The sequence below is a fragment of the Eptesicus fuscus genome, chromosome 3 (genome assembly GCF_027574615.1).
Source record: "Eptesicus fuscus isolate TK198812 chromosome 3, DD_ASM_mEF_20220401, whole genome shotgun sequence".
NCBI classification, from domain to species: domain Eukaryota; kingdom Metazoa; phylum Chordata; class Mammalia; order Chiroptera; family Vespertilionidae; genus Eptesicus; species Eptesicus fuscus.
Genome location: NC_072475.1, coordinates 23,836,535 through 23,853,675, shown reverse-complemented (window position 1 = coordinate 23,853,675; position 17,141 = coordinate 23,836,535). Strand labels below are relative to the sequence as shown.

The 17,141-nt window shown below is 42.8% G+C and overlaps 1 protein-coding gene across 4 annotated transcripts in view; it reads right to left on the bottom strand.

Annotated features, from left to right (window-relative positions):
* Positions 1-17,141, bottom strand: part of SCHIP1 (schwannomin interacting protein 1) — a 115,871-nt gene that overhangs the window by 16,550 nt on the left and 82,180 nt on the right. For all 4 annotated transcript variants that reach the window (XM_054713680.1, XM_054713679.1, XM_054713682.1 and 1 more), the window contains one exon: positions 12,172-12,290. In XM_054713680.1, the coding sequence (XP_054569655.1) occupies positions 12,172-12,290 (119 nt within the window). The remainder of the gene's footprint in view (positions 1-12,171; positions 12,291-17,141) is intronic.

Genomic DNA, 17,141 nt, shown 5'->3' with positions numbered 1-17,141 from the left:
TCCTCAACTGGTTTGTGGATGGGCAGTTAAAATATATTATTTCCAGTTTAATGGATCTCTGATGCATTATTCAAAGACTTTACACATAATGAATAATCACCCACATTATTATACCGTATCTTTTTCTCTTTCATGAGAATTTCAAAAGGGAAGGAACATAAAATGTAGATTGTAATTACCCAAGGGTAGCTGTAAACACATTTCATTTTTCTAAGGATTTGTCGTGAAGAAAGAACGTGAGAACAATTGAGCTCTGGACAAGTTCTAGATGTACCACGTGTGATGGTATCTTTGTGGACTGTGCTGAGGTGGGATGATAAATTATAAAATACTTTTCCCATCCGCCAAACCCTGCATCTTCCTCTTCTTTTTTCTATTGACTGTTCCATGTTGATTTTTATCATTATTGTAATAGAAATACTTACTACTATTTCTTTAAAAAAGGCAAAGATTTTGCTTCCTGACATTTGTTATTGTCAAAATACAGTATTTCTTATTTTACTTTAGTGGGATCGTGTGAATTTTCTTTGCCTCAGACTGTGTGATGCATAGATGATACTCTGACTTTAGAAAAGGAGTGGAAGTCATATAACAGGTGAGAATATTGCTGGTCCAACACATATCATCACACACACAAAAGACCTGTCAGTGATTTTTATAACTATGTCAGAGAGAAAGGGATGTTTAACTGTTCATCCACTCATTCATTTGATGATCAGGTAAGGACATCTCTGCAAGCGCCATGGTGCCAATAGAGTAGCGTAGCTGCTGTCCCTTTTGCCCAGGGCACACATACACTTCCTAGTTTGCTACAGTCCCACCCGTGGCCTTTTATCTAGGGTACTCAACTCATTTGTATTTATTGCTGGCCCCTGAAGGCATTTTATAGTTCGCGACCCCTATAGTAAGTGAATGTACAATAGTAGTTGAACCAAGAACAACAGAAACTAGGCCTTTTAACAGGTACTGGTGGTTGAATCATTACATCACAATGTACAACTGCAAGTGTGGAATATACAGGGCATTGGAAGAGAACAAAAACAAAACAAAACAAGACAAAACAAAACAAAACAAAAAACCCCTATCTATATATATAAAAGCCTAATATTCTAAGTGTCTGACCATTCATTCAATATCGCTATGATGTGCACTGACCACCAGGGGGCAGACGCTCCGACTGGTAGGTTAGCTTGCTGCTGGGGTCTGGCTGATCGGGACTGGGCAAGACAGGATGGACATGCCCTGGAGCACTCCTGCGGTCTCTCCCCGGCCCCGATCGTGCACCGGCAGGGTCCCTCAGCCTGGCCTGAGCCCTCTTGCAATCCAGGACCCCTTGGGGGATGCCAGAGAGCCGATTTCAGCCTGATCCCCACAGGCCAGGCCAAGGGACCCCACCGGTATACAAATATGTGCACCGGGCCAGTTTCGCCTGATCCACACAGGCCAAGACTAGGGCCTCTAGTAGTCTTATACACTGAGTGGCCAGATTATTATGATCTCTGAATGCATAATAATCTGGCCACTCAATATATATATATATATATATTAGAGGCCTGGTGCATGAATTCGTGCATGGGTGGAGTCCGGCCAGCCTGGCCAGGGCGAGGGGACATGGGCGGTTGGTCGGCCTGCTTGCGGGTTAAACTCCTGGTGGAGGGGACAATTTGCATATTAGCCTTTCATTATATAGGATTACACTGAGTGGCCAGATTATTATGCGTTCAGAGATCATAATAATCTGGCCACTCAGTGTATATGAGAAAAGACATACTTTAGTAACCTGGACATGCATTAATAAGGTGTTAACCAAGAAGAGTGAACAAGCAGGAAAGTGCTGAAGAAAGGAGGGCCTGGTGAAGAGGGGTGGAGGGGATAAGTGCAGGGGAGGGATGGAAAGCTGACCCTCCAGCAGTTATGAGCCCAGAGATGTGAAGGGTGGTTCCAAACCATGTGCTAAAGAGGACTGGGGGAAATGGGAATGTTTCCCTCTTTGTGGCCCGTCCTGACCCCTCCTGACCCACATCTTACAGGGCTCAGGCTTTCTCAGCAGAAGCTGAGAGGCAGCTGCAAAGGTGCGGACGGGTGAAAGGCCCTCTCTGGGTGTCACTGGCTTTTCTGGTGGAGCACCCGCCCCTAACCTGTTCTCCAGAGATCTATAAATACCACATTCCTTAGGCAGCTGCGGGACCCGATTCCACAGCAGTGTCTGGTTTCTTCACTAATGACCATTTACACGTAATTAAATTTGGAATTACAGGATCTTAATGTTAGAAAAATGCATTTCACCACAACTGTTCTTTAGGATTGGCTGAAGACCAGAACGAGGCTTCTCCTAGGCACCAAATGTGGTCTACTCTCATCCTAATGAAAGCCTAATGATTCCTAAGCAACCTGCCTTCTGAAATAAAAAGAGTGACCGTTTTTGAGCATCTACTGCGTGGTAGGTACTTTATAGTTACCTCTGATCCTCAGACATACATAAAGTAAGTATTCTGACCTCCATTTTACATACGAGAAAACTAAGGCCCAGAGGTTAAATTATACAGGGTCACTTTAAGAAGAATAGAATAAATTTATGAATGGAAGAAACAATGAGAAGATGAAAAAATAAATCAAAATGAAAATGAAACAAAAAAACTGGAACCAACTCCAATGTCTGTCTAAGAGATGAATTAAGTATATTTTGATGAAATCTATATGATAGTAGAAAGTTGTGTATTGGGCAAATGTTCATGATATATTGAAAAACAGCCTAAACAGTAGGTATAATAGGATTTCAACTTTGTAAACAAAAATATCTTACCTTATAATAGACAAATATGCAAATTGACCGCACCTTCGCTATGCCCAAGCCACGCCCATCAACCACGCCCACCAGGAAACCGTTGCAGGGAAGCTGGGGTGCAGCGGAGCCCAAGGCCGGGAAAGCCGCCCGAGGCTTTCCGGGCCTTGGGCACCAGCGGGGTGCCTGCTCCTGCGATCGGGTCACAGGGACGCTGGGTGCAGCCGAGCCCAAGGCCACCGCCCAGGGCCAAGCCGGGACCCTGAAAGAAGGTAGAAGGCGGTGGCCACAGCCAAGGCCTGGGTCCCCGGTGCCGGCAGAAAACTGGTGCAGGCAGCCAGGTGAATGAAGGTCTATTGCACGAATCTTTGTGCAAACGGGCTACTAGTGGAGATATATGCACCAAACAGTAAATATACCTAGGCATTTTTTTGGACGGAGTAATTGAACTGACTTTACGTTTTTCTCTTTTGAGTGCTTCTGAGTTGCCATGTGGGCATTTCACAGGAATTAAAAAAGGAGAAGGAGAGAAAAGGGGCGAGTTGATGAGTGCTTATGTGTTGGAGAAAAGGTGAGTGGGATTAAATGTTTGACAGCTGGGAGAGGATGGCAGGGAGTCTGACTCAGACGGTGGCTTTGCAGGGACCATGACTCACACAGATGAGTCAGGCTGGGCTTTTGTTTTTGACAAGGTGCTGGGTGGTAGATCATGTTGGAGGAAGGATGGGCTCTTTGATTCAACTACTGACATCCTTCCAGCCCAGTCTCAACCCCATCCTCTCCTTGGACCTGCAGTAGATAACAGCCTCTAGAACAATCGACATGCACTGAACTGTGTGTATTGGGAAAGCCAGCCTGCCTGTTTATTCCGCTCAGCCCAGACAATTTAAACTTGTATCTGCCCGATTTGCTGCTGACTTTCAGCTGCTCATCCCTTCCAGACCTGGGATAACATTCCTGTGGTCGGGGCAACATTATGGCAGCTGCAGAGTCAGTGCCTGGATTTTGTGGAAATGGCCAAGTCTCTTAATCTCGTGAATGCTGAATCACTGCCATCACCACTTTTTATAGTCAATGTTTAAGGAAGTGTTGGGGCTGCCATTTAGGCTCGGTTGCACAGTAAGCTTTATCTCAAAGGCGTTCTCTTTCATGGTTTAATTCATGGTCATTCGGATTCTATGCAGCCATGACAAAGAATGCAGTAGATGTGCTGAACCGTCTGGACCCTGTGAGGCGTGGCTATGCGCATCCTGCCATCTTTAAAATCAGGATGCGCCTCACGATCTTGGCCACCCAGGCAGCTGGTGGCAGTTCTGCTCAACTGAACTGTAACCCCGTCGGCCAACAAGCCAGTTAAGGACCAGTGAGGCGGAGGCGGCCCTGGGAGTTGACCGTTCCTGTCCTCTGATGAGAACAACGAAGACCCAGCATCACAACCTGCCGACCGGGGACAGTGGCTCAGAAGGTGATGCGGACAACTCTGAGGGAACGTGCTTACACAGACAATTGGACTCTGAATGTGAAAGGGTTTTGGAAAAACTCAACCAACAGATTTCACTTTTTCTTCTTCTTTTGCATGCACAAAGACATGTATATCCAAAGAAGCGTATATCCAAATAAGTCTGAAAGGACTCTTTCAACAACTAAAATAAAAATTCTAAGTGTGAGGAGGCATGTCATCATTGAATTGGCAGTGGTTTTCTGAAATAGCTTCCATGGGTTTTTAATGCCTGGGACGATCTGAATGACAGTAATCTGAGGGGCACAGAACGTTCGATAGGATGGAACAAAGAGATTGTGTTCAACCCCTAGAGGACAGCTCGCCCGAAGGCAGTGAGGGTGTTTTCTAGTGGCAGCGAATGCTCTTGGAAGCTCTTAAAGGAGCCCCGGCTTCACATGAGCTGCGTGTGTCCAGACACGTGTCCAAGGGGAGTGTGAACTGCGGTAATAAAGTCGTGACAACTTGTCAAAGATGATGCACCAATGAAAAATTATCCCCAGAAGCTCTTTTAATTAAACATTCGGCTGTCCGCTGGAGCCATTTTAAAATATAAACCCCAGCCCTGTGGCCTTTTTCTTCCTGCTTCCCACCCTTTTGCAATAGCTCCGACAGTGACTTCTCATTGGTGATTAAAAAAAATTCATAAGACAGGGTACAGCTGGTTATGCCTCTAGCAAGATGTCAAATTTCGCTTGCACAAAATTAATTGCACCTAATTAAACTGGGGTCATTGGCATTATTATAAAGCATGGCTATTTATTAGACAAAGAAAATTTCTCAAATACCAATTTGCTTTTCTTTCAGGTTTGTGAAAGAGAAGAATTGCTGACATAATTAAATTTGTTTTGCCATTTTAATCTTATTGATCCTCAAAAGATCCACTTCAAATCTTGCTTCACTTATAAAACGGTGTAACATTTTAGAATACTAGAGGTAATACTTAGAGGAGAACATAAAAAAAAAAAGATAGATTTTCTGTAGATTACCCGATGACTTTTCAAATAATATTAAAGAATTTATAAACTTCCATTTGCAAAGATGCATACCTTGGAATTACTAACACAAAGGGTTTCTAAGCTAATTATTAGTACATATGTATGAGATAAATAGGAAATTTAAAACGTAGGCTGCATGTAGTAAATAAGTTCCCATAGTATGCACTTATTACTGCAAGAAAGATGTCACAGAAAGCAAATGTCATTGCGATGAAAGAGGACAACCTCTTTCCTCACCCATGTTGGGTATATATGACGCTTCTGCTCACTTCTTCCAGGAAGTTATGCAAACATTATGACCATTAGAGACAGAAGGACGATTCGCTTTCCTGGCAAAATGATGCTGGTTTGACCTGGGATTCCGTGGCAGATTATAAAGATTCCCAGTTCCTCACAATCAAATCTAATTTCCTTAAAGGCTCTCTAGATCGATGCTACCCGTCCAATGGATACCACTCCCTAGGCTATGGTGCCCCCGCGCCCCCCCCCCAATCCCCTAACCTAACCCAAACACCAAAGGAGGTGTGGGTACCTACTACTGGTCTTGTCCCAGCCAAACAACAGGAATGGAATGCATTTTGATTTGGGGATGTTGGATTGGTTGAAATAAAGAAACAGTAATCATTATTCAAACCAGCTGCTCAAAAGCTCTCTGGGGAATTTCTGCTTTTCACAACATTCACAATATTTGCAGACCTAGTCTAGGCTACACCACATGCTTTGTGAAAAAGACTGTATGAGATTGCATTTATGTTTATATGCATGTAAATGAGACCTATCTTGGGGTAAGGTAAGAAGTGGGTGGGGGAGCCAGGTTATTGTGCAGTTCCTCTGAGAAAAGGAGCAGGAGGAAGGCGGAGAGTTTTCTCCACAATGTCGATCAGGTTGTAATGCCTGAACAATGAAGGGTTTCCTGGATGCCTATCACTAACGACCACTCCGTCTGGTGTTCCCACAGCAGCCAAGCCAGGTTCCATCCCTTTTATAACACGCAGCTTTGTAAACTCAGAATCCAAATTATAATGCCGATCAAGATTAATGTGGTCAATGAAAATATTTTATAGGACATTATTATACTCCTCATAAAAAGAATATTTATTTTTTAAGACTATAATTACACCTACTATTTCTTAGAAACCTTTTTTTCAAAAATAGGTAATTCATTTTTCTCATTCCTTTTTAAGCTTTTAAAAGCTTTTTGCTGGAACATTTTTAAATAGAAAAAAATGACAAAGGTCAGACAGTCTCAGTGTGAAAGGCTGATTATGTGTGGATGAGCAAATTTTGAAGAAAAAAATGGCACTTCTTATATTTGTCACATTTCAGTGTAAGTCAAATTTAATTAGTTGAGTTATGAATCAGTATCAAAAATTCTTTTGCTACAGTACTAGGCATGAAATATCTTTATGGGATTACTGTAAGCCTAGCTTACATTTAACAGCTTGTCACTCTTTTAAAAAGTGCTTTAGGAGATACAGCAATTAGAAAAATTCAGTGGGGACAACCGAGAAGGACTTATACTCACAGGAGCAGCTTAAACACACCTTCCCGGAAGACCTCTAGCTACTTCATAATTGCTCACGTAATGTGTGTATAAGGTTAATTTTTACAGGTAAGTGCACATCCTTTAAAATACACAGGCACAACTCCATTGCTCTGCCAAATATCCCACGTATTTGGGTAGCCAGTCCTCGCCTTAAAAGTAAGCACTTTTTAATTGTTTGGCCAATTAATTTTTAGTCCTCAGCCTCACTTAAAATTGAGCACTGAGCTCTTCAGAGTAGTACATTCATATAAGATTTACCTAGTTCTGATTATTTAACTAACTCAACACATGTGGGCACGACGGTGACCTCAAAGGTCTAACATCCCTCAAGTACTCTTGTTAAGTAAGAGGTGAGGTATTTCTAGCTCAATGAAGAATTTCAGGGACTGTGATACATTAAGAAAAAAATTAATTCTAACAGGGATGGGGAATACGGGTTACACAAATGCAACTGAACATTTCCTAGGGCTTTTCTCCTACATTACTACCGATGAGGGGGAATGACAGTCAATCTCTGCAGACTTTAAACTTACAGCAATAAAGAGATATTTCTTAGAAACATTAAGTGTCATTATTAATCATCATCCTAAGGGGTATCCAAGAAGTCGTCGTGTTCTCGCAGAGGATGATCTCATCCCAGCGTGTGCACATAAAAACATCTGAAAGAACAGGATAAAAATAATCTTCCTTATGGCGAGTCAACAAGTGTAGCTTGTTCTGAGCTGCTGTGAAATACACGTGTTTCGATATCTGTGTCTCCAAAGGGGGTAGATGACTCAGTGATTTCCAAGGTTTGCTCTGCCAGAAGGGTTTCAGGTGGGCTCTGGGGGCTGGCAGGGGAGGGGCGGCGAGGGGCATTGAAGGGAAAGGCGGGGGGAGGCACTTTCCAGGCAGGGTTATCCCAGTCCTTCTCCTTCAGTCCTCCTGAGCCAGAGGAGGACTGCTTTGTTTTACACACAGGGCTTCTGCTCAGGGTTTTATGGGAGAAGATATTTCTTTTATCATTTCACTTATATGCGGAATCTAAAGAAAATAAACAAACAAAATAGAAACAGACTCAAGAGATACAGAGAACAGACTGACAGTTGATAGAAGGAAGGAGGGCTGGGAGACTGGGTGAAAAAGGTGAAGGAATTAAGAAGTACAAATTGGTAGTTACAGAACAGTCAAAGAGATGTAAATCACAGCATAGGGAATATAGCAAGTAATCTATACTAATAAAAGGGTAATATGCTAATTAGACCGGGAGACCTTCCAGAAGACCTTCCAGATGTCCTTCCGGACAAAGCCATGGTGGCGGGGCTGAGGCAGAAGTGGTTAGGGGTGATCAGGCCGGCGGGGGTGAGGGGGGAGTTGGGGGCGAGCAGGCCGACAGGGGAGGGCCAGTTGGGGGCAAGCAGGCTGGCAGGGGGGGCAGTTGGAGGTGAGCAGACCGGAAGAGGGGGGCAGTTGGGAGTGATCAGGCCAGTGTGGGGGGCAGTTGGGGGCGATAAGGCTGGAGGGGGGAGCAGTTGGAGGCAAGCAGACCGGAAGAGGGGGGCAGTTGCGGGCAATCAGGCCGGCAAGGGGGGGGCAGTTGGGGGTGAGAAGGCCAGTGGGGGGGGGGGCACAGGCAGGCAGGTGAGCCGTTAGGAGCCAGCGGTCCTGGATTGCGAGTCGGACATCCCTTGAGGGGTCCCAGATTGGAGAGGGTGAAGGCCAGGCTAAGGGACACTCCTCCCCGCCCCTGTGCACGAATTTCATGCACTGGGCCACTCGTGTCATAATAATTATGTTTGGGGTTAGGTGGGTACTGGAGATATTTGGGGGGACAACTCTGTAAAGTATAGGATTAACTAACCACTATGCTGTACACCTGAAACTGATGCAGAATAATATTGATAATACTGAATGTAAACCATAATTAAAAAAGAAAATAAAAACCTTCATGAGACTTCTATTTAAACATGCCATACTGAACACAGCTATTTAATCTCTCCTCTGAAACCCTACCACTATAATGATAAAGGAAGAAAAAAAGGTATAAACCTACACAAACAAAGAAAATGGAAGAGATGATAATAGCACACAAGAGAGCTTGAAAAAATTTGGGAGATAAAATGTAGATGGATGACAGGTATTTGACAACACCTGACGGGACTACCTAGTCTATGGACTTCTCTGTTTGTACCATATCCAGAAACCTGATTTATTACAGACTTTAAAAAAAATGAACACTTTCAACTCTTGGTATGACATCTAGGTTAATGACGTTTGGACATTGGGGTAGAAGAAGATTTTTTTTATATTAGACACAGAAAAGCTTGACTCTAAAAGAAAAGTTTGATAAAAATTTACTATATTGAAATTAAGAACTTGTGGTCATAAAAGATACATTGAAGAATTAAAAAGATAAGCTACAACCTGGGAGAATACTCTTGCAATACCTACAACGTAATAAGGATTAGTATTATGACTACACAACTTTGATAAATTAATTTTAAAAAGCACAGAGAATCCTGTAAGACCCGCATAGAAATTTTGCAGAAGAGGAAACAGGATGTCTAATAAACACAACGAAATAGCATATTATATCCATTGAATTAACAAAAGTTTAAAAGAAATTGGCAATATCAAGTGTTAGAAAAGTTATGGATCCACAGGATCTCTGAGACATTGCTGGTAGGCATGGAACTTGTTGCAACCATTTTGGAAATCAGATTGGCATTATCGTCTAAATGTGAGCAATCATGCATTTTCCTAGCCATTCCACTCTTAGGTATACACCAAAGAGAAACTCTTGCACACTGACAGGAAAAGACACGTACAAGCACATTTATAAGCAGCATTGTTTACAAGAGCGAAACCTCTGGAACAACCCAATGCCCATCATCAGAAAAGTGGCAGGAGAAACCGGTTGTATTCACACAGTGGAATATGATATAGCAGTCGAAATCACAGACGGGCAAAAAGAAAAATGGGGCAATTTTAAATTCAGGACAAACAACATCATTTCTCAAGTAATCATAGATTAGCATATGGCTCAGTATGAATAATACATGAGCTTAATAAAGTCAACATTGAATAGTTATGTGACCTCAAATTGTGAAATGGCCACGAAGAGAACAGGGTTTGGAATATACTAGTATAGATGTATCTGTGAGGGGGCAATAAAAGAGAGTTAAGTCCCACATTCCCACAGTAGGTGGTCAAAAGATGGTAATTTAAAAGCAATCACTAAGAAGACAAGCATTTTACTTAGAGATATGCAGGTAAAAACCAGAAAAACAAAGAGCTAAAAAGTTTCTGGAGAGTGGGACAAGGATAGAGAGGGCTGTTACTTTTATTTCATGTTATTATATGCCTTGCAGTTTTCATTGATTCTATTTCACAGCCATATATATGTATGCATGTGTATGCATGTATATATCTATATCTATCTATCGAACTAACTTTCATTTAAAAAAAAACACAAGAATCTCCCATTTGGACCCGATAGATCTGACATTGCTGAGCAGAGAAATGGAGTTTCTAGAAGAAAACTTCTTGGCATTTTGGGGAACATTAGAGAGCAGTAGCAGAAATCTATTAAGACTTATGGTCCAATCTCCTCATTTTACGAAAATGAAACTGAGGCATGATAAAACCAAGTCTCAAAATTAGAAGCTCAACTAAGACTAATCCTCAGGTCTCCAGGTGCCCAGGCCTGAGCTCTTCCTGCCGCATCCCACTGTGGGGGGAACAGGTGCCTCCGCAGCAAAGGGAAAGGCTGACCCCGCAGCTCTGGAAAGGCACATGAAAAGCGTGGGAATGAGGAAGAGGTGCCTCAGCGCTGCACGGCCAAACTGCAGCTCCTGCCTCGACGGGCTAACTCACCTGCAGTGACCCTAAACACGCATTTATGTGAGCATGTGTGTGCTTTCCGATTCTTGCTGATTTACTAGTAGATGAGTCTAAGGATCAGACTGAAGTACAAGGCGTAATGAGAGCCAGAGAGATATAAATAGATATGAAGGTGTCTAAGTCCAGGCTTCAGATGAAGGACAGAGTGAAAATCTATTGGCTGAATGAGTGTGTAACTGCCATCATGTGTCTCCCACACCTGGCCTAACATGGTGAAATGATCTAGTATTTATACGGGGAGTATTTACTCTTAGAGAGCCCAAAGGAAGACGCAGGCATTCCAACCAGAAACAGCCATCTGAGGAGGCATCAAGAGAACACTGATGGGTCTTCAGTTACTACCGCCTTTATTAACCCAAAGTTCCGTGTGTTTTAACCACTTGGAATATCTACACTCGTAACAGTTAATTTTTGAGATTGTCTATATCCTCACGTAGCAAAGTGTCACCGATGGATGGGCAGTCTGGACGTCAGCTGGGAGCTTGTTAGAAATACAGCATCTTGAGCCCCACCCAGGCCTAGTGACTCAGAATCGGCACCAGCATTTTAACAAAATCCCCAGGGTTTTCACATGCACATTACAGTTTGAGAAGTTCTGGCTGATAGCCTTAATTTCCAGGTAAAATTATAATTTTAATTGGAGTTGGAAGCTATGCAAATAATCAAAGATATCTGAAATAGTGAGAAATAAGCAATGATATCTTGAAATAAATTAAGATAAACAAAAACTGCCTGGGCCGGCTGGTGTGGTTCAGTGGTTGGGTGTCGACCTATGAATCAGGAGGTCATGCTTCGAATCCCAGTAGGGGCACATACCCAGGTTACAGGCTCGATCCCCAGTGTGGGGCACGCAGGAGGCAGCCAATCAATGATTCTCTCTCATCACTGATGTTTCTGACTCTCCCTCTCCCTTCCTCTCTGAAATCAATTAAAAAAAAAAAAAATATAAATATATATATATATATATATATATATATAAAAGAAAAACCGCCTGGAGGACAAGCTAAGCTCTGTAATAAACATCAAATGCTCAAAGTGGGAACTGTATTTCTCAGCTACGGTATTCACTACAATCAAATGGAAGAGGGGAGCAATGCTGGGTGCTTTGGGACTGCTTAATGGGAAATCTGGTGATCTGCCATGCTTCTCTAAGCATCAGCCAGCTTTGGAGTGTGCCTTGATTCCCCCATCACAGTGCAAAAACAGCACTGTGTCTTGAAAAACATGAAATATAGAAATCTGACCTCAGGTGGCTTGGAACACTGGCCAAAAAAGCCCCAAAACTAAACCTCAGTAAACAAACCCAACAAATGGGGGAAGTCTGTCCAGAATCCAAATAAAGTTGATAGTATTATGAAAAAAAAAATACTCAAGGACTTAAAGGATATCTTTTATTAGACAAGTGGTCAGATGACAAAACCCATTAGGTACACATATCAGAGAATCAATGCGAAGGAACACTCACCGAGAGGAAAGGCTTGGCTTCCCACTTTTGCTGCAGCTGGTATAAATTCCTGGGCCATCATCAAAGAAGCTCCCGAGTGCCAACTTCTGTCGGATAGATTCTCTCTCATTTTTCTGTGCCTAAAATTTCAGGAAAATAAAAAATGCCGATAAGCGGGCAGATACATCACAACCATAGGCGGTCTAACTGCTAAGTTTCTTAGAACTGTAACATTAGATGAAAAAATAAATACATAGGCCACAGCCAAGAGCATTTGAATTATTAAGAGCTGGAATTAAACCAGCCTCTCCTGGTTCCACCCCTGCGAGCAATTTCAGTTCTTTGGAGCCTTTCCGATCGTTAGTCTAGGGCAGTGGTCGGCAAACTGCGGCTCGCGAGCTACATGCGGCTCTTTGGCCTCTTGAGTGTGGCTCTTCCACAAAATACCACGGCCTGTGCGAGTCTATTTTGAAGAAGTGGCGTTAGAAGAAGTTTAAGTTAAAAATATTTGGCTCTCAAAAGAAATTTCAATCGTTGTACTGTTGATATTTGGCTCTGTTGACTAATGAGTTTGCCGACCACTGGTCTAGGGAATCACCATTGTGGTGCTAAAGATCTTCACCAGCATTGAGCTAGGTTTCCGGGAGCTGTAATCTTTCTCCTTACCTGCTAGATTCAACAGAGTAATGCTGTGGAGAGCAAGCATTTCCTCCTAAATCAAATTGCTTTTATCCCAAATGGGGCCTCTCCTTGATCCCTGTCTTCTCTCTCTTCCTTTGATCATCCCTTCAGCCCACTTTCTCTATGGCAAGAACATTCATTCATTCATTCAACCACAATGCACTGAACCTCTATGAGATGGGGCTGCCCACACTATGGCGCGGGGACAGGGCCCTGGACGGATGGACACAGCTTCTGCTGCCACCACGCTCTATCTCGCTTCTGTTCAAGACTCATCCTGATCTCACCAGGCTCAGAATATGAGCTGCCCTAACATACTGTGTGGAAGAGCTGGAGAATTCTAATCGAACCCATCTGGTTCATATTTTGAAGGGAAGTCAGGCCGGTGTGCACAGGAAAGGATCTGGCAAACGGCACGATGGAGATAATTTGGGTATGTTTACAACACTCGGCTTCCCATAAAAGTCCCATAAAAACTCACCATGCTGAACTTTTAAACCCTTTAAACAACAGGAGAGAAGATTAGGAATGATTTCCTTAGTTAAAAATAAAACAACTACGAAAACGAACATCATGAGTTAGAAATCCTGGGGAGAACGAGGCCCTGGTTTTGTTTTGTGGGATGATGAAGGCTGTGAGCAGCATCACCGTACGTTCTGAGCAGGGAGATAAGACTATGCTGAGCAAACTAGGTTACAAAACCCAGCCCAGGTGCCTGGGTGTGGCTACAGAAGGCACAGTGGCCCCTGGATCCTTCCAGTAGGAGGTTCTGGAGCCACGTCGGCTGCCACCAGAGCCCAGAAGTTAACCGTGAAAGGTCTGAGCCATCATCTGAGCGTCACTGTGATGAAACACACACCTGTTGGAAGGATGGGCTGAAATGGCTTCATTTCACCCCCAAGTGGAGGGCAGTGCACTCTAGGTCAAGGCTGCTCTAACATGGTAGAAATTCTTTACACGCAGCTGTTTACATTCTAATTAAAATAAAAGTTCCATTTTTATGAGCTGCATTTGAAGAGCTCCACAGCCACAGGTGGACAGCACAGAATAAATATATGTCAGAGCAGTACCGCTAAGCCAGTATTCCCAACAGGCTGCGTCAGAATTTCCTGTAGAGACTTTAGACATTCCCACTGCTTCTCAGCCTTTTGGCTAAGATCATGTGTAAAATATACATTCCCTCGGCTTTCGGACCAGATATTTTGTTTCAATAGATTTGAGAACTTCTAATTCAAGGAAAGCTCATCTCTGTTCTCCTTTCTTCTAACATTTTTAAGTCTTTGGACACTATAAGCATTCTTTCAACTGTCATAGTCATCGATGACATCTCTATCTATCTATTCATCCATCCCCCATTTTGGCATATACTAAGGGAAGTGCGTCATACTAGTAGATACTGTGTGTGTGTGTGTGTGTGTGTGTGTGTGTGTGTGTGTGTGTGTGTGTGTGTGTGAGAGAGAAGAAAGAGAGAGAGAGAGAAAGAAAGAGAGAGAGAGATATAATATATATTATATATGTATATATATATATATGGACTTTGCCCACACGGGACTCACAACTCCTAAAACTCTTGCAATTTCCTAAGTGATGAGGACACAGGTGTCTATTGTTATGTGAATGAGGTGACTTTTAGAAAGTACCTAGGGTGGAGGCTGGTTGTCAGAAGAACTCACCATGAGACTAGAGTGTTGGAACTTTCAGTCTCTGCCCCTCTCCCCACCTTTGGGATGGGGTCTGAATAACTTCTGGGTTAGTGAACACATGAGGATATGGGGAGAGTGGGGCACCTGGAGAGGGCATTGAAGCTCTGTGCCCCTTCCCATATACCTTGCCCTATGTCTCTCTTCATCTGGCTGTTCCTGAGTCATATCTTTTTCTAGTAAACCAGTGTTCTAGTAAGTGACAAGATCCTCTGAGTCCTGTGAGCCATTCTAGAAAATTAATTGACCCCAAAGAGGGGGTTATGGGAATCTTTGATTTATAACCAATCAGTCAACGCCTGGACTTGCAATTGGCATCTCAAGTGTGTGTTTGTCAGGGGCAGGGGGTGGGGGGTGGGGAGTCTTATGGGACTGAACCCTCTGGGCTGACAGCGTCATAATTTAGTTGAATTCTTGGACTACCCTGCTGGTGTCCAGAATCTTTTGTTGGTGTGGGTGTGCGGGGAATTCCCCCACATTGGAATTGGGTCTGGGAACCCTAATTTAGTGTATAATACAGCCACAAAGCAAAAGACTACTTTTACACAGTTCCAGCTGTGATACTGATTTCATGTGGTTTATTGGGCTAGCACAGCACTGAGCTCTGAGAAAATAGCCATGAGGTTGTAAGGGAAGCCAGAATGCCTTTAATTTCATAAATACTTGTGAGTGCACTGCTGGGAACCTTAACTAAAGAAACACACCCTTCCAAAAAAGCAGGGCTGGAACTGGTGATGGCCCTGCCAAAATAGAACCCTATCAATCTTTATTTAAAATAAATTCATTTCAAAATCCCCAAATCTGCCATGCAGATTGAATGTAGTCAGTGAACAATAAACAAAAGAGAGTCTCACTCAATGTCCTCTAATCAGAAAACTGTTGAATGGAACTGAGCACCCAAATATAAAAACAGTAGATAACCACAGGTCCTTAACGTCTTATGCTCAACAACTCGCTGGTGTCCAACATTAGCCTGGGGTCTGGAAGAGGTTTATCTGAAGAAGACACCTACTCCAGGTATGAATGTGTGAACATGCCCTAGATTCCATGTCTGCCTTTTCTGATCTACTTGACCTATAGATGTAGGAGAAGGCCTTAAAAAAAGAATTCTATTTACACGGATTACAATTCTCTCTACCCAAATACTTCATTAACAGTGTGAAGAGGACTGTTCTATAATACACAATCTTTCCCCCTTCTCTCTCTCTGGATCCAACAAATCAAGAAAAGCATTAAGAATATACACTGAGTGGCCAGATTATTATAATCTCTAAATGCATAATAATCTGGCCACTCAGTGTATATCCTATATAATAAAAGGCTAATATGCAAATTGTCCCCTCGACTGGCAGTTTGACCAGCAGGCAGGCCAGCCAACCGCCCATGTCCTCTCCCCCTGGTCAGGCTGGCCGGACCCCACCCATGCACAAATTCATGCACCGGGCCTCTAATATATACATATACATACACACACACACACACACACACACACACACACACACACACATATATATATTGAGTGGCCAGATTATTATGCGTTCAGAGATAATAATTTGGCCACTCAGTGTAAATGTCACCCACAATCCCACCACTTAGACACAGACCACTGCTAACATTTCAGTATATTTCTCAGTAGCTTTTAAATCTTATGTGTGCATTTTCTTCTTCATAAAAATGGAGTTTATATTGTTTGTTGTATTTTGAGAATTTCCCTCATTTCATTTAAAAAATTCTTTAAAAACAATTTTAAGGGCTGTCAATTGCTCTACCCTATGTTAGCCATTTAGGCTACATCCAATTAAAAGCAACATAAGTTAGCATTTTTACATAAACCCCTGCCCACATGTCAGATTATTCCCTCAGGATAAATTCCTGGAAGTGGAATTACCAGATCAGCTCAGTGTGAACATTTGTTGAGGCTCTTGACACATTCTGCCACATGGCTCCACAGAAAGCTGCTCCAACTTACATGCCCACGAGCCTCGCAAAAGGGTACAGTTTTCTCTTACATCCTGGCTAACACTGAAGATTTTCACTTAACAAACTGCTGTCACTTTAAATTTGATAGGCCAAAGGCATTCTTTTTATTTTAATTTCTTTACCAATGAGATTAAATATTTAAATATTTTTCGTTACTGTACTTGCTTCCCTCTACATTTATTTACTCCTAGCTTTGCTTATTTTTCCATAAAGGTCTGAGACTTTTGACATTTCTTATTCAGGGTCTTAGTCCTTTAGAATTGTAAGTCTAACTACTCTGTAGTTTAAGTCTAGAGCTTGCTTCCTCTGTCCTGTCTTTGATGGCTTTGTGCTTGCACAGCCCTTCCCAGTCCAGAGGTAAAGGATCTCACTTGACATTGGAGGATTAAATGAGAGAATTTACGTAAACTCTTTAGCAGCTGTACCTGGTCCATGCTCATGTAAATCTACCATAAATGGTGGCTGTTGTGGCTAATCCCCCAACAATTCCTGCTTTGAAGGTGAGGAAACGAGGGTGATGGAAGGTTACCCACTGATATCGAGGAGCTAGGACTCCGGCCCATCCTCCCAGCGCTAGGACTTTCTGCTCCTTCACACTGATGAGTAAGGTGTCCAGGTGGACACTACGCT